This window comes from Sphaerodactylus townsendi, linkage group LG11 (genome assembly GCF_021028975.2).
Source record: "Sphaerodactylus townsendi isolate TG3544 linkage group LG11, MPM_Stown_v2.3, whole genome shotgun sequence".
Lineage (NCBI taxonomy): Eukaryota > Metazoa > Chordata > Lepidosauria > Squamata > Sphaerodactylidae > Sphaerodactylus > Sphaerodactylus townsendi.
In genome coordinates this window covers 33,824,771-33,845,683 of record NC_059435.1, presented here as the reverse complement: position 1 = coordinate 33,845,683, position 20,913 = coordinate 33,824,771, and the positions used below count along the sequence as shown (strand labels likewise).

The following is a 20,913-nucleotide window of genomic DNA, read 5'->3' as shown; positions in this document are numbered from 1 at the left end:
GAGGAATATGTCTGTGGTTCTGACAGCATTGATAATCCGCACTAGATAACTTACCATCAAGAACTGACCTTCAGGATCAAAACCAAAGTCTCATTTATGCTAAGGTTTAACCTTGAGGAATCTGAATAGGTGAATATGGTTTTTGCAGCTGCAAAAGAAGGGTTTAACTCAGAAAGTTGCAGGGAGTTCCACACATCAGAAATTATTTTATTTATTTACTAAATCCCTGCAGTTTTGCTCATAGTTCTTCTCCCTTTCCATATTTTTATCTTCGCTACAGGAATATTAGAGTGATTAATTCTAAGTCACTCCACAAGCTACATGGCAGAGCAGCAACCTTCCCAGTCCTAGTCTGACACTAACCACTAAATGGTAAAGATGCAAACACTGGGTCATTACTGACCCACAGGGTGACCTCACCTCACAACATTGGCCAATTCCCCACAGTCAATTAATCACGTGAAACTCACAAGAAATATCAAGGACTCAGGAAGAACTCCCCATTGCCTGATTGACGAACAAGGATTCATCCCGGTTCTGGCGCTCATTCTCCCCCTTATCCTGCGTCTTTGTCAAACATGCTTGAAAGTACTACTTTTTCAAAAAACACGTCTTCGATCCAGTTTGGAGGGGAGGATCAGGGGGGTCTAATCTTGGTTCAAATTTCCCGCCATGGAGCGTGACCCAAATGCCTTACAACCAATCAGTGTGCGCGGTTCTGTTCTCGTGAGAGCACGAGAGAACGAGAACCAACCAGAAACTTGAAGACGTGCTGACGTTATGATGACATAACGTCAGCACGTTTTTGCAGGAGAACAAAAAAAGGTCCCGCCCCAACATGGCATGACAGCCAATCAGAAGAGACCCGCCAAGCTGATCGCGTGGTAGTGGGGATTGTTACATTTCTTGAATCCGAGATAGGCCTAGATGTCTTCACTGGAAACATGCTGCAGTGGGGAGGTTGAAACCTCGATGAAAAGGTGCAGTTTATTTTCAAACTTGGTTTGATCTAGATTGAATTTCCCGGTGGGTATTCGGCCATTTACAAGGCAGGCTATGTTTTACAGGGTAGTTTGCCATTGCCTTCCCCAGTCATCTACACTTTACCCTCAGCAAGCTGGGTACTCATTTTACCGCTCTCAGGAGGATGGAAGGCCAAGTCTGTTAGAGTATTTGGCATCTATGTATGTTTGAGTTTTGTAGGAGCAATACCACTTGCGTCCTTGGGATAATGCTGAGCAGCTGCCTAATTGAAGTGACTTTTACCAGCTGTTTAATTGGGGCTTGGCTTCTACATTCTTTCTACTGCTACTTCTGCTACTATTGCTACCTCTCTCTCTCTCTCTCTCTTCATGCACGTTACTGTGTATGATACTTCTTTGTGATATTGCTGAGTTTTATGCCAGTGCTTATGAACTCAGGTTTTTTTGCTGCTTTCTTTTGTGTATATGTTTTGTAGCCTGCTTTATCTTTTTAAACTCTCTCTCTATAAAAAAGAGGTAACTTTCTTAACAACTCTGCTGCGTGTGTTATTCCACTCTGCTAAGGATAGGTTATGTGAGCAAACCTTCTATCAGGTTTTGCACCCAGGTTCTATCAAAGTCACCCCTGAAATCAACTTCCGTCAGGATCAAATTTAGGTCCTGAGCGTAGTATTGCAGCTTACCATTCTGTGGCCCAGGGCTCTATACTATATTAACTACTATATCACCAGAAAACAGCTTGCAGCTAGATCCTACCAAAAATTAAGCACTGACCAAATCTCAACTTGTAGCATTTGACAAGGAGCTGTCATTGCCGGTTTTATGGACAGGATGATAACCTACATTTATCAATCAGGATATTTGCCAAGCAGATATTCTAACAGCTGAAAATGCAATATGGGTGGGGGAAATTAGTTGCCTGAGCACATTAAAGGGGTTGTTGGTGGTAAACAAGGGCCAGTTGCCTGAAAAAGAAATTGAACAAAGCTACCTCATTATTTCCTTTTCATTCTTCCGTCAGTTTGCAGGGACTCAGATGTCAGATGAGGGGATATAACGGTTTACATAATCGTTTTTAAAAAGCTTACATGATTTTTTCCCTTGGATCCAAAAAACCTGTTGCCATGGCGACTGAATGGGGAAAGGCTGCTAGTAGCCAAGATCTAACAATGAGAACTCTCCCCTTATGAACTTCAGCTTCTGCTTGTTAGAGATGATCTGCCACCGATAGCTTTAAATAAATATCCTACATGTCTAAAAGTGTCCTATCATGTCAGCAGAGACTACAGAAAGGCAGGGAGGAATGTAATACTATGAGCAACTGGTCAGTCAGCTTGAGTGCTTCTATGTTAGTAGTTTAAAACCAGGCAAGAATGAAAGTATGAAAGACTTCCTGATCCAATAGGATAGTTAGGAAATTAGGTAGGTGTAGTCTTTAATTATATGAACCACAAAAGGCTTGGTAGTTAGTTGGTAGATAATACACACGAGTCACCTGCCCAAATATTTACTGCCATCAGATCACATGAGCAGGAAGATCAGGAAATCCAAGTGTATTTTACATGGCTTTGCACTGTGGATAGTGTTTCAATCCGAACCGCACGTGAAGTAAATGGACATTTGATATTACAATCAGAGATATGTGAATGTTCGCAGGTGCTTTTACTTTCATTTTAAAACAATACAGTTTTTCCAGCTTTCCTCTTTGCAAACTGTCACTAACCTACCATACACATACATTTAACCCTCTTCCCAATAACACAATTTAGTTTCTTTCTCCCTTGCCCTGGCCCCCTGGCCAAGGCATTAGCAATTTCAATGCTAATTGAGCACAAGGGAGATCTGAATTCCCCAGCTTATTTGCTTTCTCAGGCTATCCCCATGCCAGCAATCTGTACCCAAGGCATATATGATCACTGTTAAATTTACAGTGAGTAAGGGAGCTGGCAATCTATCTATAGCATCAGTAGGTTCAACAGTCTGGGGAAGGAAACCTATATCCCCTGCTTTCTCTTTTCCATCACAACTAGGAAGAAACAGGGAGGTGTGATATTTTTTATCGCACTTTTCTGTCTTGTGGGAGGGAAGGGAAGAATTAGACAAATGCAGAAGTGCAATAGGTCTGTCTAAACAATTATCCTTTAGATTTCAAAGGGGAAGGAAGCATGGCATAGTCCAATTTTATCAGATCTCGAAAACTAAGCAGGCTCAGCATTTGGAATGGGAGACCACCAAGGAAGGCTCTGCAGAGGAAGGCAATGGCAAACAACCTCTGCTTCTCACTTGCCCTGAAAGCCTCTTGCTGGGGTAGCCATATGTCAGCTGCGACCTGACTGCATTTATGCACATAGATTTCAAAGTCTGCTTGAGTGGACATTATAATCACATCAATAGCATATAACTTTGGTTCTTTCTCCCCATTTTGCAGGGAAGAGGAAGAGCACCATGTCTCTCTTTCTGAGTTTCCCCAGCTGAATAGTAAAGAATCATAAACAGAAGTACTAACTCAGCATCATTGGCAGATTTGCTATTCCTGTCTGACCAGACATACTCAGTGACTTAACATATTCAGTAAATACTGGCATTAGTGAAGGTAATATTTTTGATCTTCTTTGGCCCATATTATATCCTAAAGATATGTTAGTTCCATCAGCAATATTAGCCATTTAAAATGGAAGAGGTTAACAAATCTAAGTCAGAAAAGCCTAAAATCAATTCTGAATTTTCCTGTTTAAATGTGAACAGGTTGTTCAGGCAAATGGAATTTCCCCTTGACAATAAGTACCTCTTGCCAGATGCTAACTTGGCATTGAAATATTAATGGATTTCAAAAAATACTAATTCAAAATGAGCAATTTTTAACAATCATGAAACGGAAACCTCATTGGCAAGAAGTAACATCTACCTGCCTAACCTATTTCACAGAATGACAGATATTAATTTCATATTAATAAACTGTATATTGCTCTGTAGTCGTGCACGCGGAGTCACCGTAAGAACGAGACGAGACGCGGAGATATCATCTGGTGGAGAGAGCCAGCAGCGGGAGCGCGGGGGTCCATGATCCTGGCAACTCTGCCGCGTGCTAGTTCCTGACACCTTTTATTAGGAGTTTTCTCTGGGGTGAAGGGGTGGATCAGTGAGGAGGCCCGGGAGGAAGCTGGCGGAGAGCGAGGGAGATCGTCCAGGTGATGCATGATCTCATCGGGCTGGTATGTGCAGGAGGAAGCGTCCGTGTCTGGGCCTAATCCACGCCTGGGGGCAAGGGCCCATTATCCCTTTGTCTGGGACACCTGGTGGCTGTGAGCCAGGTAGTTCATGACCTGTGACTCACCGGGGGGGTGGGTGGGGATGGGGGGAAGCCCGAGAGTGCGACCAGAGAGGCGTGGATTGGGCCGGCATGCCAAGCGCTCTGCCTACGGTTCTGCTGGGTCAGCGGCTCATCCCTACATGCTCTATAGAGCTAAACTGTATATTGGAATAAATGTCAGTCTGGAGGAGAGTTGACTGCAAAATGCGTCACAAAAATCTGCACTTGTGCTGAGCACAAGAGGAAACAAATTTCTTATCCCAGTAGTAGAAACTCATATGGAAATATGGAACCTTGCCTCTTCAACAGGGTTATGTCAAGTCCTATTTCCATGCCTCTTTGGAAACATTTCAAAACATTCCCAACTTGAACCTTAAAAAGAAGCCACTCGCTTAGTTCACACAAACTTAGCTAGCTAGGACTCCCTGAAGACATCAAGAGCTTCATCAGAATACCTTAATATTGGCAAATGGCTCCATTCAAGGTCCAGGCAATTAAACTGTACATTGGAGTTGCTTCACACTTTACACAAGGACTGTATATGCCTATCGTTATGGGCTTCAGCTCTTGACTATAATCAGTGAAATTAATAATCAAGGTTGTGGATTATAGGATTAAGCAATTTGTAGGAAAGGCACTACATATTAAGTGAGTTGGCCAGGCCAGCACAATCTCTGATCAGCAGCAGGAAGTATTTCACCCATTCAGAAGAGGGACGTTGACAAAACTTGATGAAAAGGATAGTTTAAATACAAAGAAGTGAAGCAAGAAATCTTGCAACACAGTATGTGATAACGTTACCCTAGCAACAAAGTGGTAAAAAAAAAGAAATGTTATAAATAATGAATAACAGGATGACCATAATAATGTAGGGAAATGGCCAGAGATGATAAGAGAATGTTGAGAAATGGTATGAAGGTAAGAGATGTGGTTTAAGTCCCATAAATGAAGATGCATGTTCTGAAGTGCACCAATTCACCTGCATGTTTAGTAAGTGTAGTCCCAATTAACAGAAACCATAAAAGGAGATTAGAGGTAGGTAGCAATTAAAAGACATAGTTCTGGGGAAATATCTCGACTAGCTGTGTGAAATAACCACACCTCTTCCAATTTGATTTGAAATGTTATTTTGGTGATCAAATCTGAAAACAATTTAATCTGAGGCCCACTCAGGTCATGATCACAGTATCAAATCCACAGAATCCTCAGCCCTGACACCTCCCTCAGTTCTCTAGCCTCCCATAAGGCCCTTTCCTTTGAAAAAGCAAACACATTGTTGGTGGCTACTTTGAAAGCAAATTCTCATTCCATCCCTCTCTTCTTCTTCACCCTTTTTCTCTTGGAATGCAGCTTTAACTATTACACTTCCTTTGCAAGTAGGGCATACTGCCTGGGTTAATGTTGTAGCCAAGTAAATGCAGAGAAAGGGAGACCTTCCTCACCACTGCCTCAGCAGCCACCACCGCTCTGCACATTGGTGAGCAAATAATAGGAGGGAAAGGCAGGGGTTCTTTTAGGGCTTGTATTACAATCCACACCCAACAGCTAGGATGGAGAAGCTTGAGATACTATGTAATTACAAACTAGATAGTTATGAAATTTGCCAACATCACTAATAGTGATTCAGACGGCAAATGCTCTAACCGCCAATGAGGAGGCTTCGTGTGCTTTTAAAGGGCCCTGTTGGTTTTCGTGGCATAGGGAATATTTAGGGACATTCTCCCCATCCTTTGAAAAGATTACTCCCGAAGGAAGAGTCACCACTGGGACATCCACCAGCGCTACTTTTTAGTCCTCCATGGCCTCCTCGTTCAGAGCATATTTCTCAGGTGTCAGACTCAGGGGGGTACTGTTGCTGGGAGAAGCCCACTCCTTTTTGATGATCGTATCAAAGGGATCTGGAAAGGGGCAGCCAGAAATACATTTAGGTGGCTGCTTGAAGGTTCTAACAAGATTAGCCAAAGCAGAGTTCTTAGTATACTAGTTACCCTCCTTTAGCTGGTACTTGAGGATACTAATAACCTTCTTTAAGAGCCTTAGGTAGTGCCACCTAGCAAACAGTTTGGTGGAACTGTCCTAGGATTCCTCCTCCTTTCTAGACCACTCTCCCTCTTCCCTATCCAAACCCATAGCTTTGGATCTAGTGGAAAGGGAGTTCTCAAAGTCCAGCTCCAGCTCACAACATTCCAAATGTTGAGATTTTTTTTGTGGGCTTTATTGTGTTACCTCAGGGTGGGTGGGTGGGTGGTGTCGATTGAATGGAGCCTGCTTCCTCCCGATCACTGGACTAGTTAAGTGCAGGAGATCTCACTCTCTTGGCTGCTTTTTCTGTAAATTCCTGTACATCTGACACTGCTCTGGCATGTGTTCTGTGGCACAGGTCATGCTGGGCCCAGGAAGTCCTCTATCATCTCCAAGGGTCCTGGCAGTGGATAGTCGGGTTCAGTTTTTGCTCCGGTTGATTGGAGCTACATACCCCCCCTGCAACGATACACTGATTGCTGGTCTCTTTAAGACCTGATGATCCTGGCCTGGGGGAACTTTCCTTACTTCTTTTTTGCCACATTGCAGGAGTCAAGGAAACTGGAGTAGAAGAAGAATTGCTCTTCATTTCAGCCATGAAATTAGGGTTGGTAGTTTCTCTTTCCTCTGAAGATGCCAGTCACAGATGCAAGCGAAACGTCAGGAGAACATGCTACTAGATGCCATACATGCCGTACAGCCAGAAACCACACAACACCCCAATGATTCCAGCCGTGAAAGCCTTCAACAATACAGTTTCTTTTTCTGTTCTCTAACAGTGAAGCTTAGAATAGTGACCTGTCTGAACTTCAGGGCTATCAAAACTGGAAGGACTTGCCCCCACAGGAGACTAGCAAGACATCTGCACAGCCCTGCTTGAACGGTTGGAGGCATGACCTAACCAGCCTGGATGACAGAGCCCCACTGAAGGAAAACCACCAGCATTCTTTGCTCAAATTACTTAGTTCAACTTCTTCAAAGTTGGAAGACATTCTAGATTTGCTCTGATTCTGAATCATGATTCTGAAACTTTTAAGACAATAATTGGAAATCAGAATTTTATTTAGATATAGTTTACTGGAATGTTATTTTGTGTTTCTTTTGATAAATCTGAAATTACTGTGATTCTCAAACAAAACTGCCTTTTAACAGTTCCTTGTTTTGTACCAGGGCAGTCCACAGTCACCCTTGTTTTTTATTATTATTTATTATATTATTATTTATTAGGCAATTAAGACAAAGTCCAAGAAAGTTGGGACAGATGCTTTAAACAAAAATCCACTCAGGAGATCTACTGTATAATATCAACAATAAACGATATTTATGACACAAAACCTAAAATATTTTTCTGGCTTTACCTTCAATAGATAAAGGTAGTAAAGGTACTAAACAAAGACTCATAAGGTTCTTTAGAGTCCTGTATTCTTTGTCGGTTGGACTTAAGCTACTGAAATCTTCTGCAGCCCATTCTGGTCTAGCTAAATTTGCACCGATAGTTTAACTAATGCACATATACAATTCAACTAATGCAGATATACCACTAATTAAAGGATTCTTCTAGATGATTAACCTTCAGATTGTGCAATACATTAAATTTAGGCAATGTCTGCAGGAATATTATCATCACTCTAATTTTCAAGACTTATTTCAGAAATAATAGTTGGAGGACCTACAGCAATTTTGATATTTTCTAGGGCTTAACATGTACATATAATATGCAGTTCTAGGGGCAAAATTCTTTTAAAAAGACAAATAAGATCTATATTTTGGGCAAATATTTATGTTGATGTTGTATTTGATAAAGCAGCAAGGGTATAACAGTTAGGAGCAGAGAAAAGGTCCTGTTGTGCAGCCAAAATTCGCCATGAAGGAAAATAACATACCTGGGTGATGTAGATAACCTTGTGCAGCTGAATTAAAATCTGTTGAACAGGATCACTGATCTGACGCACCTTCCGTTGTGAAACAGCGATGCCTGCAGATGCTGAAGTTGATAATGTCACAATCAGCTGGGAAACCCAATATTTTTTTTCAGTTCAGCTCAGAAATGCCCACAGAAGTGACAGGAAAGAGAAAGTGAGGACAACATCTGGATGTTGCAATTGTCAATGGGTGTTTGTATTTCTTCCCTCTCTTATATAAGTAGATATTTAAAAGAATAAATCAAAAATTCTAAAAATACAACATCTTCCCATATTTTACTCCAATGATACATCAAAGTATCTAATTCTCAGTATGGCCCAAAATGTGGATACTTAAAGATTGGAGCCCTGAACAGACAAAACTCAGCTTTCCATGAAAAATGGCCCACATTAGCAGAAAAATCTGAAATTTCAAAACAAATACACAGTGTGTGTGTGTGTGTGTATTAACCCCCACAAATAATAGAAAAATTGCCTGTAGCTTTAAAAAATGATTGGCCACTGTGGCTGTTGCTAAGCAACTATGAGGTATTACTAGGCTTCCAGCCTTGGTTTCTGTCACTGAAAGGCAGTGGAAAGGTGCAGGACACTTTCCTGGGTTGTTTTAGCTTTTAGGGGAGGACTCATTAGGGACAGGATCAGCAGCAACCACCAGGCAACTGGATACCATATGACTTGCGGGATTCAACCAGGCCTGGCTGCTTGCTGGTGTTTAACAGTAGCCACACCACGTGTAGTGCAGTGATTAGAGTTTCACACTTGGACCTGAATAGGGTTGCCATTTCCACCTTAGGAAATACCTGGAGATTTTGAGGGTGGAGCTGAGGAGGGTGGGGTCCGGGGGAGGGGAGGGACTTCGATGGAGTACAATGCCTTAGAGTTCAACCATTTTCTTCAGGTGAACTCATCTCTATCAGCTGTAATAGCAGGACCCTTGAACTGGAAGACTCTGTGTGAATTCCCAATCGGTTATGGAAGCTCACGGGGTGACCATGGGCCTGTTACACATTCTCTGCCTACCCTCAAAGGGTTGTTGAGACTATAAAATGGAGAAGAGAATTATGTAAACTCCCCTGGGTCAACTTTCCATTGTAGAAAAAGGTGGGATATAGTAGAAGTAAATGAATAATAAATACAGCTGAAGAGATTTTGGCTCATTCCGCACATGCAGAATAATGCACTTTCAAACTGCTTTCAGTGCTCTTTGAAGCTGTGCGGAATGGCAAAATCCACTTGCAAACAGTTGTGAAAGTGGTTTGAAAACGCATTATTTTGCGTGTGCGGAAGGGGCCAAAGTCATTTTTTTGTATAATGAATCTATTTTACCTCATTAAAAGTTCCTGCATACAATTGCTCTTAGCTGTAAAAAGTTACAGAAAATCAAAAGGGGTAAATTCCATTGTGTTCATATACAGATATCAAGTTACTATTAATCCCCTGTAAGTCACTGTTACTTTAAATATACATCCTGTCAGGAGATTGCCACTTCCATTCCTGGCTGAAGAAACTGTTTGCTCTGCTTTATTTCTTTGGGAAAAAAATTATGCTGTCTCTCCAGGGAGCCTGCTGTAGTAGCTCACAAACTAAAACAATAAAAACATTAAACATTAAAACTTGTGAACTAAAATGTAGCATTAAAAAACAAGCAAGAGCATAAAAACATAACGATTGAGCAGCTCAAAATGAATTCAGGCTAAAAGCACACTATAAAAATGGCATTAAAAGATCCTCCGCTTAATTAAAATCTTTGGTGAATGGAAATATTTTTCCCTGGCACATAATAGATAGCAGGGTAGGCACCAAGAAAACCTTAAGAGGAAACAAATTCCACAGTTGCCACTGAAGAAAAAGACCGGTCTCTGGTTGCTACTTGTCTCAACCCTGAAAGCAATTATATAGAGTGTAGGTCTTGCAAAAGATGTTAAATAGCAAGGTGGGCAGAATGAAAGGGGCCTCAAATGTGGGCCTGATGCCATCTCGGTGCTTAAATGTAAAAACAGGCACTTTGAATTGCTCCCAGAACAGATGGCCACAGCCCTGAGCTTATAAAAGTAAAGGCCCCAGCACGGAGCCTTCCAGTTGCTTCTTTGGGAGGGGAGGGCAGAAGGGACTGCTGGCTGCCAGCTCAGAGCCGGCAGCCAGAAAGGGGGCGAGGCCTGGGGGGGGGGTTCTGGTTTCCTTGGCCCTGCCCATGTCGATGACAACATGGGTGGGGCCGAGGGCACCAGAAGACAACAAAGCATCAGGACTTCCTGCTGTCTTGCTGTCTTCCTGGTCACGTGAGGGGGGGGGGCGGTTTTGTGCCCCCCACATGACCAGATCAGTGGTGCCTGGGGACAGAGGGTACCCTCTGCCCCTGGGCAAATATGCCACTGGGAGCCTGTACAGATCTTTCAGCACTGGGGTGATACTATCCTATATCCTGCACCTGACAGCAGCCTGGCTGATGCATTTTTAACCAGCTAAAGTTTCCAGACCACTTTAAATCAAAACCCCATGTAAAGCATGTTACTATAAGCTAACCTGCATATAATTACAGCCTGGGTCACCACAGCAAGAAAATAAGACTAGTATTATAATGATATCAACAGAGTCAAAAGTGACAGAGGAATAATGCCTTCAGTGAAAAACAATCCTCTTCTGAAGTAACACAGAGAATATTTCTTAGAAAAACTTTGACTTTTTAGATCTATTTTTATTTATATTAATAACTAGTAATATATTAATAAATATATTGACATTCATCATTAATTTTTATTGAATTAATTTTAATTATATTCCAAGCATGATTTTATTAAATATGTTTTATCATAACACATTTATATTAAGAAAATAGAATTTTGATTATGAGCACGTGAGTCATTTTTAGAAAGAAAAACTAACATTCCTTTTTTTTTAGTACATACACCCCAATCAAGCAACCTGACTAGATGTTCTGACAGCCACACTGTGCTGCATGCATGAGAATTCTCTAAAAAAAGAGGGTGGGACTCAGAAAGAACCAGCCAACTCTCTTAGCTGACCTGTGGATTTCCCCCAACAGTACTTAGGAACATGCAAAAACCAAACACTAAAAAATAATGAAGAGGCCTTCATGTATCCTGAGAAAAACATAGCTATGAGAGAGAAGATAAGCATGTCCTCTCTGTTCAAATATAGTCATTATACTAACAACAACAATGCTGCTTACATTAACTATTTGCTACTGGTACACAGTGCCTACCTCTGCCAGCAACCTTTGGGTTCACGGTCACGGTCGCCCAAAATCAAATGTGGGTGATTCATTGAGGGATGTCGTAGTTTTGTTATTGATTGCTAGATGGAGTGAGTGACAACTGAAGGCTGTGGCAACCTATGGGGGTCAAATCAATTGTTTGCCCATTTCCTCGCCCCCTATCCCTTGTTCTGTGTTAGGTGCCACTCTAACAAACTCTGTGTTTTATAGTGGAGTGTTGGTACTGTATGCGGTTGTGATGCCTCGGCTCTGTTGGTGGGTTTTCAGTCAGGTCTGTGGAGAGGTGTATAGGAATGGCACTTTTGATGAGTCCATTTGGACTAAACTATTGATAAGACTCTGAATGGCTGCTGTAGTCATTATACTAATGGCACCTGCAGTGTTATAAAAGTTCAAAGCTAAAATGACCCAGGGGGCTTAGTACAGCTGCTATACTTGGCTGATCTAAAGATATTTTTGGTACTGATAGTATGGAAACAAAAGATTGCTAATACTGGTACATTAAAAAAAACCCTGAGAATTCCTTTCGGTCTTTCTGAAACAAAATTCTCCTGTTGCTATCTTTATCTCCCTCATGATTTCTTTCAATAAAATTTCTGATAAAGTTCCAGGTAGATGCAGCTTTTATAACATTTAAGTTGCTTACCCCAACAGAGTACTAATGCTCAGCCATTCAGCAAAATGCACTTTTACATATTATACATAGTGAAGCACTGAAAAGTTAACTGTACTTATGTGCTCACCTCTTGATTTAAAAAAATTACCATAACTCATCTTTGCTCTTGGGGAGCGGGGGGCAGAATATTAATTGAAGTTCTAAGAACCAGTGGAAAAAAATAGAAACAATACTAATTCAACCTGCGCACATTAAGGAAGAGCTGAACAAAAATAGGTAATAGCAATCATTCATAAAAAAATATACTACTTTACAAAAAGTGACAGAAGCATCAAATGACAGGAAAGGTTCTAATATTGATAACATATGTTGTAGGGCAGTGATGGTGAACCTATGGCACGGGTGCCAGTGGTGGCACTCGGAGACCTCTCTGTGGGCACACACACACAGAGTTCATCATGTGGGGGGCGAAAAATCCCCCCCACACACATCTAGGCTGGCCTGGGCCACTGAGCACAATGTGCGCACACCGCAGTGAGCAGGGAGAACTCGGCTGGTGGGCCTGGTGCCTGTGCTCCGGGTGACTGCTGCCCGAGGGGGGGGGGGTGCAGAGGAGGCAGAGATGCTAGAGAGTCACAGAGCAGTGTGCGCAGGACTTGCTAGAGACTAGAGCAGGCTGACCCCTGCTCAAGCGGGTGGGGCGTAAAAAGAGGGAGCTAACCAGTTTTTTCTAAACTAAAACCTCAGCATTCAGGTTAAATTGCCGGGTTGGCACTTTGCGATAAATAAGTGGGGTTTGGGTTGCAATTTGGGCACTCGGTCTCAAAAAGGTTCGGCATCACTGTTGTAGGGCATCTCCAGGGGTCTCAGTCTCATTAATTCCTTAATTTTAACAGAACAGTAGTCATGAGATGGGTATTTGTTGTCATGATTTTCACAGTAATGACTTGGGAAAGAAAGTTTTTGTACCTCAATGCTTCATAAGTGCATGCCAGCTCATGTCTCATGTAACATGAGAAAGATGCCCCTTTGACTTTAAGATGCATGAAAAACTGTGAAGTTAGGAACAAGCACCTAGCAGGGGTCAATCAATCCAAAGGCTCTTTTTCTTTTTAGGACCAATCTCTCAAGTGTCAGTATGCACCTCAGGAAACTTTAAGCCATCTGCTTTCCATTGTGAACAGAATCTGACAAACCATCAGAGAACGTTGAGGGCCAAGCTACATGTTATTCACATGCGTGTAAAAAACTCTCAGCCTACTTATTTGATGAAATGTAGCACTGGAGGGGCAACTTTGAATGGAAGAAGAAGAAGAAGAAGAAGAAGAAGAAGAAGAAGAAGAAGAAGAAGAAGAAGAAGAAGAAGAAGAAGAAGAAGAAGAAGAAGAAGAAGAAGAAGAAGAGGAGGAGGAGGAGGAGGAGGAAGAGGAGGAGGAGGAGGAGGAGGAAGAGGGGGAGGAGGAGGAGGAGGAGGAGGAGTTTGGATTCATATCCCCCCTTTCTCTCCTGTAGGAGACTCAAAGGGGCTTACAAACTCCTTTCCCTTCCCCCCTCACAACAAACACCCTTTGAGGTAGGTGGGGCTGAGAGAGCTCCGAAAAGCTGTGATTAGCCCAAGGTCACCCAGCTGGCATGTGTGGGCGTGCACAGGCTAATCTGAATTACCCAAATAAGCCTCCACAGCTCAAGCGGCAGAGCGGGGAATCAAACCCAGTTCTTCCAGATTAGAATGCACCTGCTCGTAACCACTACACCACTGCTGCTCCACTATGCCACTGCTGGAGAAATAATTGAGTAGGGAAGCAGCTTAAACCTACCTGCAGCCAACACTTTTCCACTGCAACTTTCCCCCAACCTGCTTTTCCTTCCCATTTCAGGACTCTTATTTACAAAAGTAAATGCACACTCCAGTGCCACAGAAGTAAAGCGGGGAAAGGGGAAGATTGTAGTTTATCTGTGAAAATTCATTGCTCTCAGTGCTACATTTCATCAAATAAGCAACCATATGGGGTCTTAAAAACACCTGATTATGCATAATGTATTAGTGTGGCCTTGTTTTCACTGGAGAGATGAAGGGAATCAAACAGTACTTTTAACTTTTTCTCAGCCCTGCGTGAGCAGCCAAACTGTATAATAAAGGGAGAGCTCTGCCACAGTCTCTGTTCTTGATTCTAGTCAGGAGATTTAAAGGCCTTTAGCCCATGCCTCAACATGGACAGATGCAAATTACTGGGCAAAGCTACTGGTCCTAGAATTCATATCTTGGTAAAGTTAGTTGCTAACCAGGAATCCTGTGCTTTTTTACTGCAACAGACTAACACAAAACTATAAACTTTGTATTTATTGTATCTTACTGCTCCTGTATCCTCCACTGCAGGAATCAGAAACCAACTCAAGGATTTTCGGTTCCATCCACGGTGACAGTCCCCCAAATATAACACTTTGTCTGCCTTATCTTGTCTCAACCAGTCACACTCAGTATTTCCTACAACTTGGCCAACTGCACTCCCGCATCATTCCAATCTTTTTAGGACTACCCTAATTATATAGCTGATAGACTTAAGTTGACAGTCCTTCTTGGCACAGTAAAAGCTTTGTTATCAGGCATCTATGGGTAATGGGGATTGTCAGTCAATCGAAAGGGCAAATAAATAGGGCTTTATGCCAAAATTGGTGATTTTTTTCTCCATATGCAAAATTGAAGCAGACGAATTATTCTCTACCATTTATAAAATGAAAATATATTGTAATAGATTAGCTTTATCTTATTTTAATCCCAAATATCATGCTTTTCCCAGGGCTGGTTTGCCCAGCAAGCTATAGTCATAGATAGTATAGGGCTGGCTTGGCCCCTGGCTGTGGTACCGTGTCATATTTGCAATCACAGTGCATAAAACCAGCAGAAATAGTCCAAACTCAATGCTCCCCTTTAACCAGAGGTTATTGGGGAAAAATGGTGCCTGGAGACAACATTTTCTCTGGGTGCTCACCCCACCCCCCACGCTCGGGGGCAAGGCTTGGAGGCTACGAGCCCCACCCCAGGCTCCATGAAGGCAGCTCCTGGCATCCTCAGGGCCTGGGGAAGCCAGGAGCCAGCCTGCATGGAGACTGGGGGTGGGGCATGTGAGGCAGGGCTTGGGAGTGGGGACACCCACCCCCAAGTCCCATCCCTTGGCCTCAGGGTAGACCCTGGGGATGTCAGGAGCCAGCCTGCACAGAGGCCAGGGTAGGGGTGGGGCTTGGGGGTAAGAACACCCACTGCCAAGCCTTGCCCCCCAGGCTTCGTGCAGGCTGGCTCCTGGCATCCCCAGGGTCTGCACAGAGGTCAAGGGGCAGGGCCTGGTGGTGGGTGGCCCCACCCCCAAGTCCTGTCTCCCACCCCACTCCTGAGCCGGTCTGCAGGGAGGCGGGGCTCAGTGTCGTGTGGCTGGAAAGCATGCCATTTGGGTCAGGCCAGGCGCTCCCCACATGACCGAAAGGCATGCACTCGAGGACATATCCCTATAGGCTGTACACCTCTGGCTTTAACAGGACCTGGGAGTAGATTGGTGCAGTGAGCCAGATGCCTGGCAAACTTTCCTCCCTACCACCCCTAAAAGTGAGGCATGGGCCTGCTGTTCCTGGGTAAATTGCTCCCTGTGAGCTTAAAAACTTGACTTTTTCAAGTGCCAGAAATAGGTGCTTCATGGCTATCAGAATTCTTCTGGCTAACTGAAGGAAGATCTGCATTGCCATATATGACATAGGCTAGTTTTACATAGTTGTCTAAATAACGAAGTGTCAAATAACACAAATTTTACTATTTTGGGGGGGGGGGGGTGAGTGGTGTGGGTGCAGGAGATTTTAGATTGTGTTGTGGTTTTTAAGATGGGGTTTTATTGTGTTTTTACTGTCATGATTTTAATGCTGTATGGTTTTTATTGTAACCCACCCTAAGACTGTGGTAAAGAGTGGCTAATAAATGTAAATAAGAATAAAATATGATATGATATTGTAATCATATCTTTGGGCTCCAGATTTGAGCAAAAATTCTAATACAGACCTAAAGAGTTTTTATTTATGCACATTTTCTTTTTCGTTAAAAAACTATACTAAGTCAGCTACAATTTTTGGCTCTCTAGTAACTGGTTTGTCTGCAACACAATACTATTAAGTACTACCATGATCTTTCAGATTGCGAAGAATCACAGCTGGAAGGCTATGGGACTTCCACCCTGTCACTAACGAGTCCTCTATTTTCTTAACGTTGCCCCTGAACATGAGCGAAGGTGCTTTCAGAAGCAGATCAAAGGGTAGCAAAGCTGAAGAAATAAAAGAAGAAACTGAATATGAAACTATTTTTTTAAAGCTTTAAAACAAGGTGAAATAGCAAGATAAATTCGCCTTCACGTCAGAGGTGGGATCCAGCAGGTTCTCACAGGTTCCTGAGAGTAGGTTACTAATTATTTGTGTGTGCCGAGAGGGGGTTACTAATTGGTGATTTTGCCACGTGATTTTTGCCTTAGTTACGCCCCTCCTCTCAGCAGTAGCGTGCAGAACTTGAAGCAGTCTAACAGGAGGTGCACCGGAGTGCGTGGCAGCCTGCGCCTGCGTGCATTCATTTCCCGCCCAAGGACCAGCGCAGTGGCTGCGTCCTTGCCACAGCCCCGCCCAGGAATGCCCTGCCCCAGAATACCCAGCCACGCCCCATTGTGCCCCGCCCAGCCCCATTGGCGTTATGCCACAATTTGAATCCCACCACCATGGGAACCTGTTACTAAAATTTTTGGATCCCACCACTGCTTCACGTATGGTTGCAGATGCAAAATTACCTGGTCTCGGCTTGGTTCCTGAAATGCCAATAGAATCTCTGTAAAACAGAAAGAATATTGAGAAGAAATCTAATTCTAAATGAGATGGGCAATTGTTGTGTATGTAATTCAGCCCACCAGCTGTTTCTGTGTTGTTCTTGCTGTAAATTTGAAAACAGAAAAATTTCAGTTGCCAAATAGCCTTAGCTTCTATTACAGACATGACATAAATTATCAGCGGCAAACTGAGGCTGTACATCTGAATCCAACAGGGCTTCGAAAAATGTTGTATTGATCATGAATCCTAATATCATACAAGTCAGCCAGACCGAAGTACTTCATTCATGTATTACAAAACTGCCTTACAATTTTAAGGTGACAGTCAATTGATAAAAGGTTTCTACCTTGATAGTGCAAGGTCACACATGCTATTTTAATACACAACGCCGAAGACTCCCAACTGGAAATATGTTACTCTCTATAGCATATGAGTATGGGGAAAATAAGCGTGCTCCAGATACAATGTTCCAAGTGTCTCTTTGTGTAACTTCCAGGCTATTGTAATGCATTTAAATGAAGTTACAACTACTTTATAAGTGTTCTGCTACTGCATCATATTAAGAATCATACTCAATCAAAAACACATATATTAAATTTCATATAGCTGAATATTTAGGGACAAAAACCTACAGTTTAAATTACACTAAAAAAAAGAAAAAGAAAACACAACCCAAAAGGCAAATTTGGCTGACTTTTTTTAAAAAGAAGAAGAAATATCTTGCTATAATTTGTACATGTTCTTCATGCCCAGGGAGCCTCATGTGATATTCAAGGGCCAGTTGCAAGCCAGAAATCTTGATGTGCATTCCATAACTTTGCACATTTTTAGAGCAGTGATGTTGGGCTGCATAATGGCAGAGCTCAAGAATAAAGGTGGCCAAAAGTACCACATCTTAAATTTCACATCTCGCACTTGCCTTGCTTGCGGTTGCCTTTCAGAAGCACTGAAGCTTCGTTTAATGATACCTGAAACAAAAGCACAATAGCGATAAATGCTTTGTGTTGAAAATATTTTAAAATTCTATCTCCCAGCAGTCTTGCTCTGTCATAGCAACTTCTGAAAGGGGTAATAAAAGACAGCTCTGAATATGAAACGTATGGAGATGTGAACATTGCTAAATGATTCACTGAGGCTAAACATCATATTTTAATCTGACTTGCATATTACATGAGCATTCGACTTGCTTGCTGTAGTGTGTCTCTGCAAGCCTACCAGATTAATTACTCTCATTTGTAATTGCATTTCTACCCTTGCCCTTCAAGACTGAATTTTAAAAAGAGTCTTAAAGAATTTTTAAAAGAACAATATGCCGTACTATTTAAAACAAACCATGTTGACTATTTGCTTAGCAACTCTACAAACCTGAAATGAGTACTCCACTTTCTACGTCCCCCAAAAGATCACCTACCGGTATATATATGTTGCGAAGGTCGGAATCTTGATTTTTTCCCCCTAACATTGATGCAGCTCTAAAACGTATGTATATCCATTTATGGACACTAAATTGCCATTTCTGACAAAAGAACCACAGCCTAGAAGAAACTTTTTTTTGTTAACCAAAATTTCATTCCTAGTCTGAACATTTAACACAATTATATAACAGATCCATTTTGACAACCTCCCTTTGCTGTATCACCAATTATTTTTCACTTCATTCCTTAACTAGCTGCCATTTAATTTATCATGTATGGCTGTCTTTTCCTTTCATCAGATAACTCCCTATTGTCTTCTACCAATACGATAACCTCCTGTTAATATATGTAATTCCAAACTTTGATCAATCAGATTTTAATTAAATTACAGACGTCTAAAAGTAACAGCTATTACCAACTACAGAAAAGAAAGAAAAGAAACATAGAAACACACAAAGAAACTTACGTTTGGACGAAGATCATAAGATCACTGAACAGTGGAACAATTCATATAAATGCTTATCTAATGGTTGATAGTGAGAACCTATTTGATACAGGTTTGATGAGATTGCCCCCAGATCAAAGTAAGTACTGGGGGGAATAATAGCAACAACAGGAAATGATTTACGGGTGGATTATTCACTATCTATATTACCAAACAGAAGCAAGTGGCTGAGCTTTCTATTGTTAATAGCTACTAAAATCTTAGTTGTTCAGTTCTGGAAGAACAATGGGACAAAATGGGCTAGTCTTCATGACACCCTTCTGATTTGTGAGATTCTAACTTCAAAAATAAGATCTAACTCTATGCCATTTAAACTAATACGTCCAAACAATACATTGCAATGCACCTATGCATAAAGTTAATATACCTTCACTGCAACAATTGCAAATTACAAACATGCACATACAAACAACAATCATTCATTGTGCTCATAGAAACAATGACTTACAAAATTAGATCAGAAATCAGGTAAAGCAGAAGTTTTGTTAACTGAAGAAAACACCAATGACAATATTTCAGAGAATTACACCTAAAGACGACAATGCAAAGTTATGTGAATATACAAGAAGATCAGTTAACAAAACCTTCCTCTTCCTTACCTGTTTTCTAAGAAGTATTTGATAATTTGGTTATCAATAGTAGAAACAGACTTGAAACTCTATAAACCTTATGGTTTAATTAGAGTATTTATAGTTGGAATTCTTTTTTACTGATATATCTGTCAAGAAATTCCTAGAATCACTTGGTAATAGGCACAGATACAGATTACCATGATGCTGATGTCTTCATTAATTCTATCTTGGAAATTATTTTGTTGTATACTGCAAATAAAATCAGGTAGCTGCTTTACCTGCTTCCTTGGGGCTCATTACAGGAGCTACAACTTGTTGTACTACTCTGATTCTGTAGCAGTGTGGGAGATACTCCCCTTTGGTTGAAGGTAAACCAGAGGTGAGTCATTGTTTAAAAGGTACAGAGTAGAGAGCTTGTGTTTGGGTTCCTTTCTTTCTGCCAGGATTCCTTGGCAGGGTGAGTGAACAATACATACACATACAATCCTTTTCCTTTCTGGTTGTTGTGGGTTTTCCAGGCTGTGTGGCTGTGGTCTGGAAGATCTTGTTCCTAACATTTCGCCTGCATCTGTGGCTGGCATCTTCATGTGTCTAGTGAGAAGGGAATGTTTTAGTGGGGTATATATTGTCCATGTCCCAGAGTGGGGAACCAATCAGTAAGTGTTTGGGTGTAACTTGCTATGCAAAGGTGTGGGTGATAGTATTGTATTGCAGGTGGGGTTTTTCAGTCCAGGGAATGATTCACATTTGCAGTAGCAACAGTCTTAGTGAATGCAAACCCTATGTCTGGGTGGAGTCCACTGACCATGAATTTAGCATGTCATTGGCCTTTGATGCTGGTGTTTTTAATTACTGGTAGCCAAGTTTTGTTAATTTTCAGAGTCTCTTCCTTCTTGTTGAAGTTTTTTTTAATGTTTATGGATGTCAATGGCCTCCCTGTGTAGTCTGACATAGTAACCTTCCGAGTTGTCCAGAATGTCAGTGTTTTCAAATAGAATATTATGTCCAGTTTTGTTTAAGACATGTTCTGCTACTACACTTGGTGTAGCATCTGCTGCATTTTTCTGGTAGGTTTGAAGATTGTTTGTAGGTTATGTTTTTTCCCTATTTGATCTGTGATTCCCTTGGGATATGGGAGAAATATTTTTCCTGTGGGGGGCTGTTTCTTCTCAGTCCTCTGGGTTTATCTTGGTCTTAAAGCTCTTCTGATTTCTGTTGTGGAGCAGCCATTAGCCTGCAGAGCCCAGTCTAGATGATTGATTTCATCAGGGAGGAGGTGAGGTTCACAATTTTGTTTTGCATGATCTGTCAAAGTTTTGATTATACCCCTTTTTTGTTGTGGGTGGTGGTTGGCATTTTTATGTAGATTGTGTGTATAGGCTTTTCCTTTCTATTTTGGTGGGTTTTCCTCTGATGGGAGGTTAATGGGGGAATCATTTTTCTGCATTTTGAAGGCAGGGGCTCTTTTTTATGCCGGACCTTTCC

General features: G+C 41.8%; 1 protein-coding gene across 5 annotated transcripts in view; it reads right to left on the bottom strand.

Moving 5' to 3' along the window:
• Positions 1-20,913, bottom strand: part of NEK10 (NIMA related kinase 10) — a 100,548-nt gene that overhangs the window by 11,476 nt on the left and 68,159 nt on the right. For 3 of the 5 annotated variants that reach the window (XM_048511651.1, XM_048511652.1, XM_048511654.1), the window contains 4 exons: positions 17,856-17,904; positions 16,900-16,937; positions 16,249-16,389; positions 8,199-8,299 (listed from right to left, as the gene is read on the bottom strand). In XM_048511651.1, coding sequence (XP_048367608.1) covers positions 8,199-8,299; positions 16,249-16,389; positions 16,900-16,937; positions 17,856-17,904 — 329 coding nt within the window. Of the gene's footprint in view, positions 1-8,198; positions 8,325-15,617; positions 15,623-16,248; positions 16,390-16,899; positions 16,938-17,855; positions 17,905-20,913 lie in introns of all 5 variants that reach the window. The other 2 variants (XM_048511656.1, XM_048511653.1) reach the window with 2 other exon arrangements.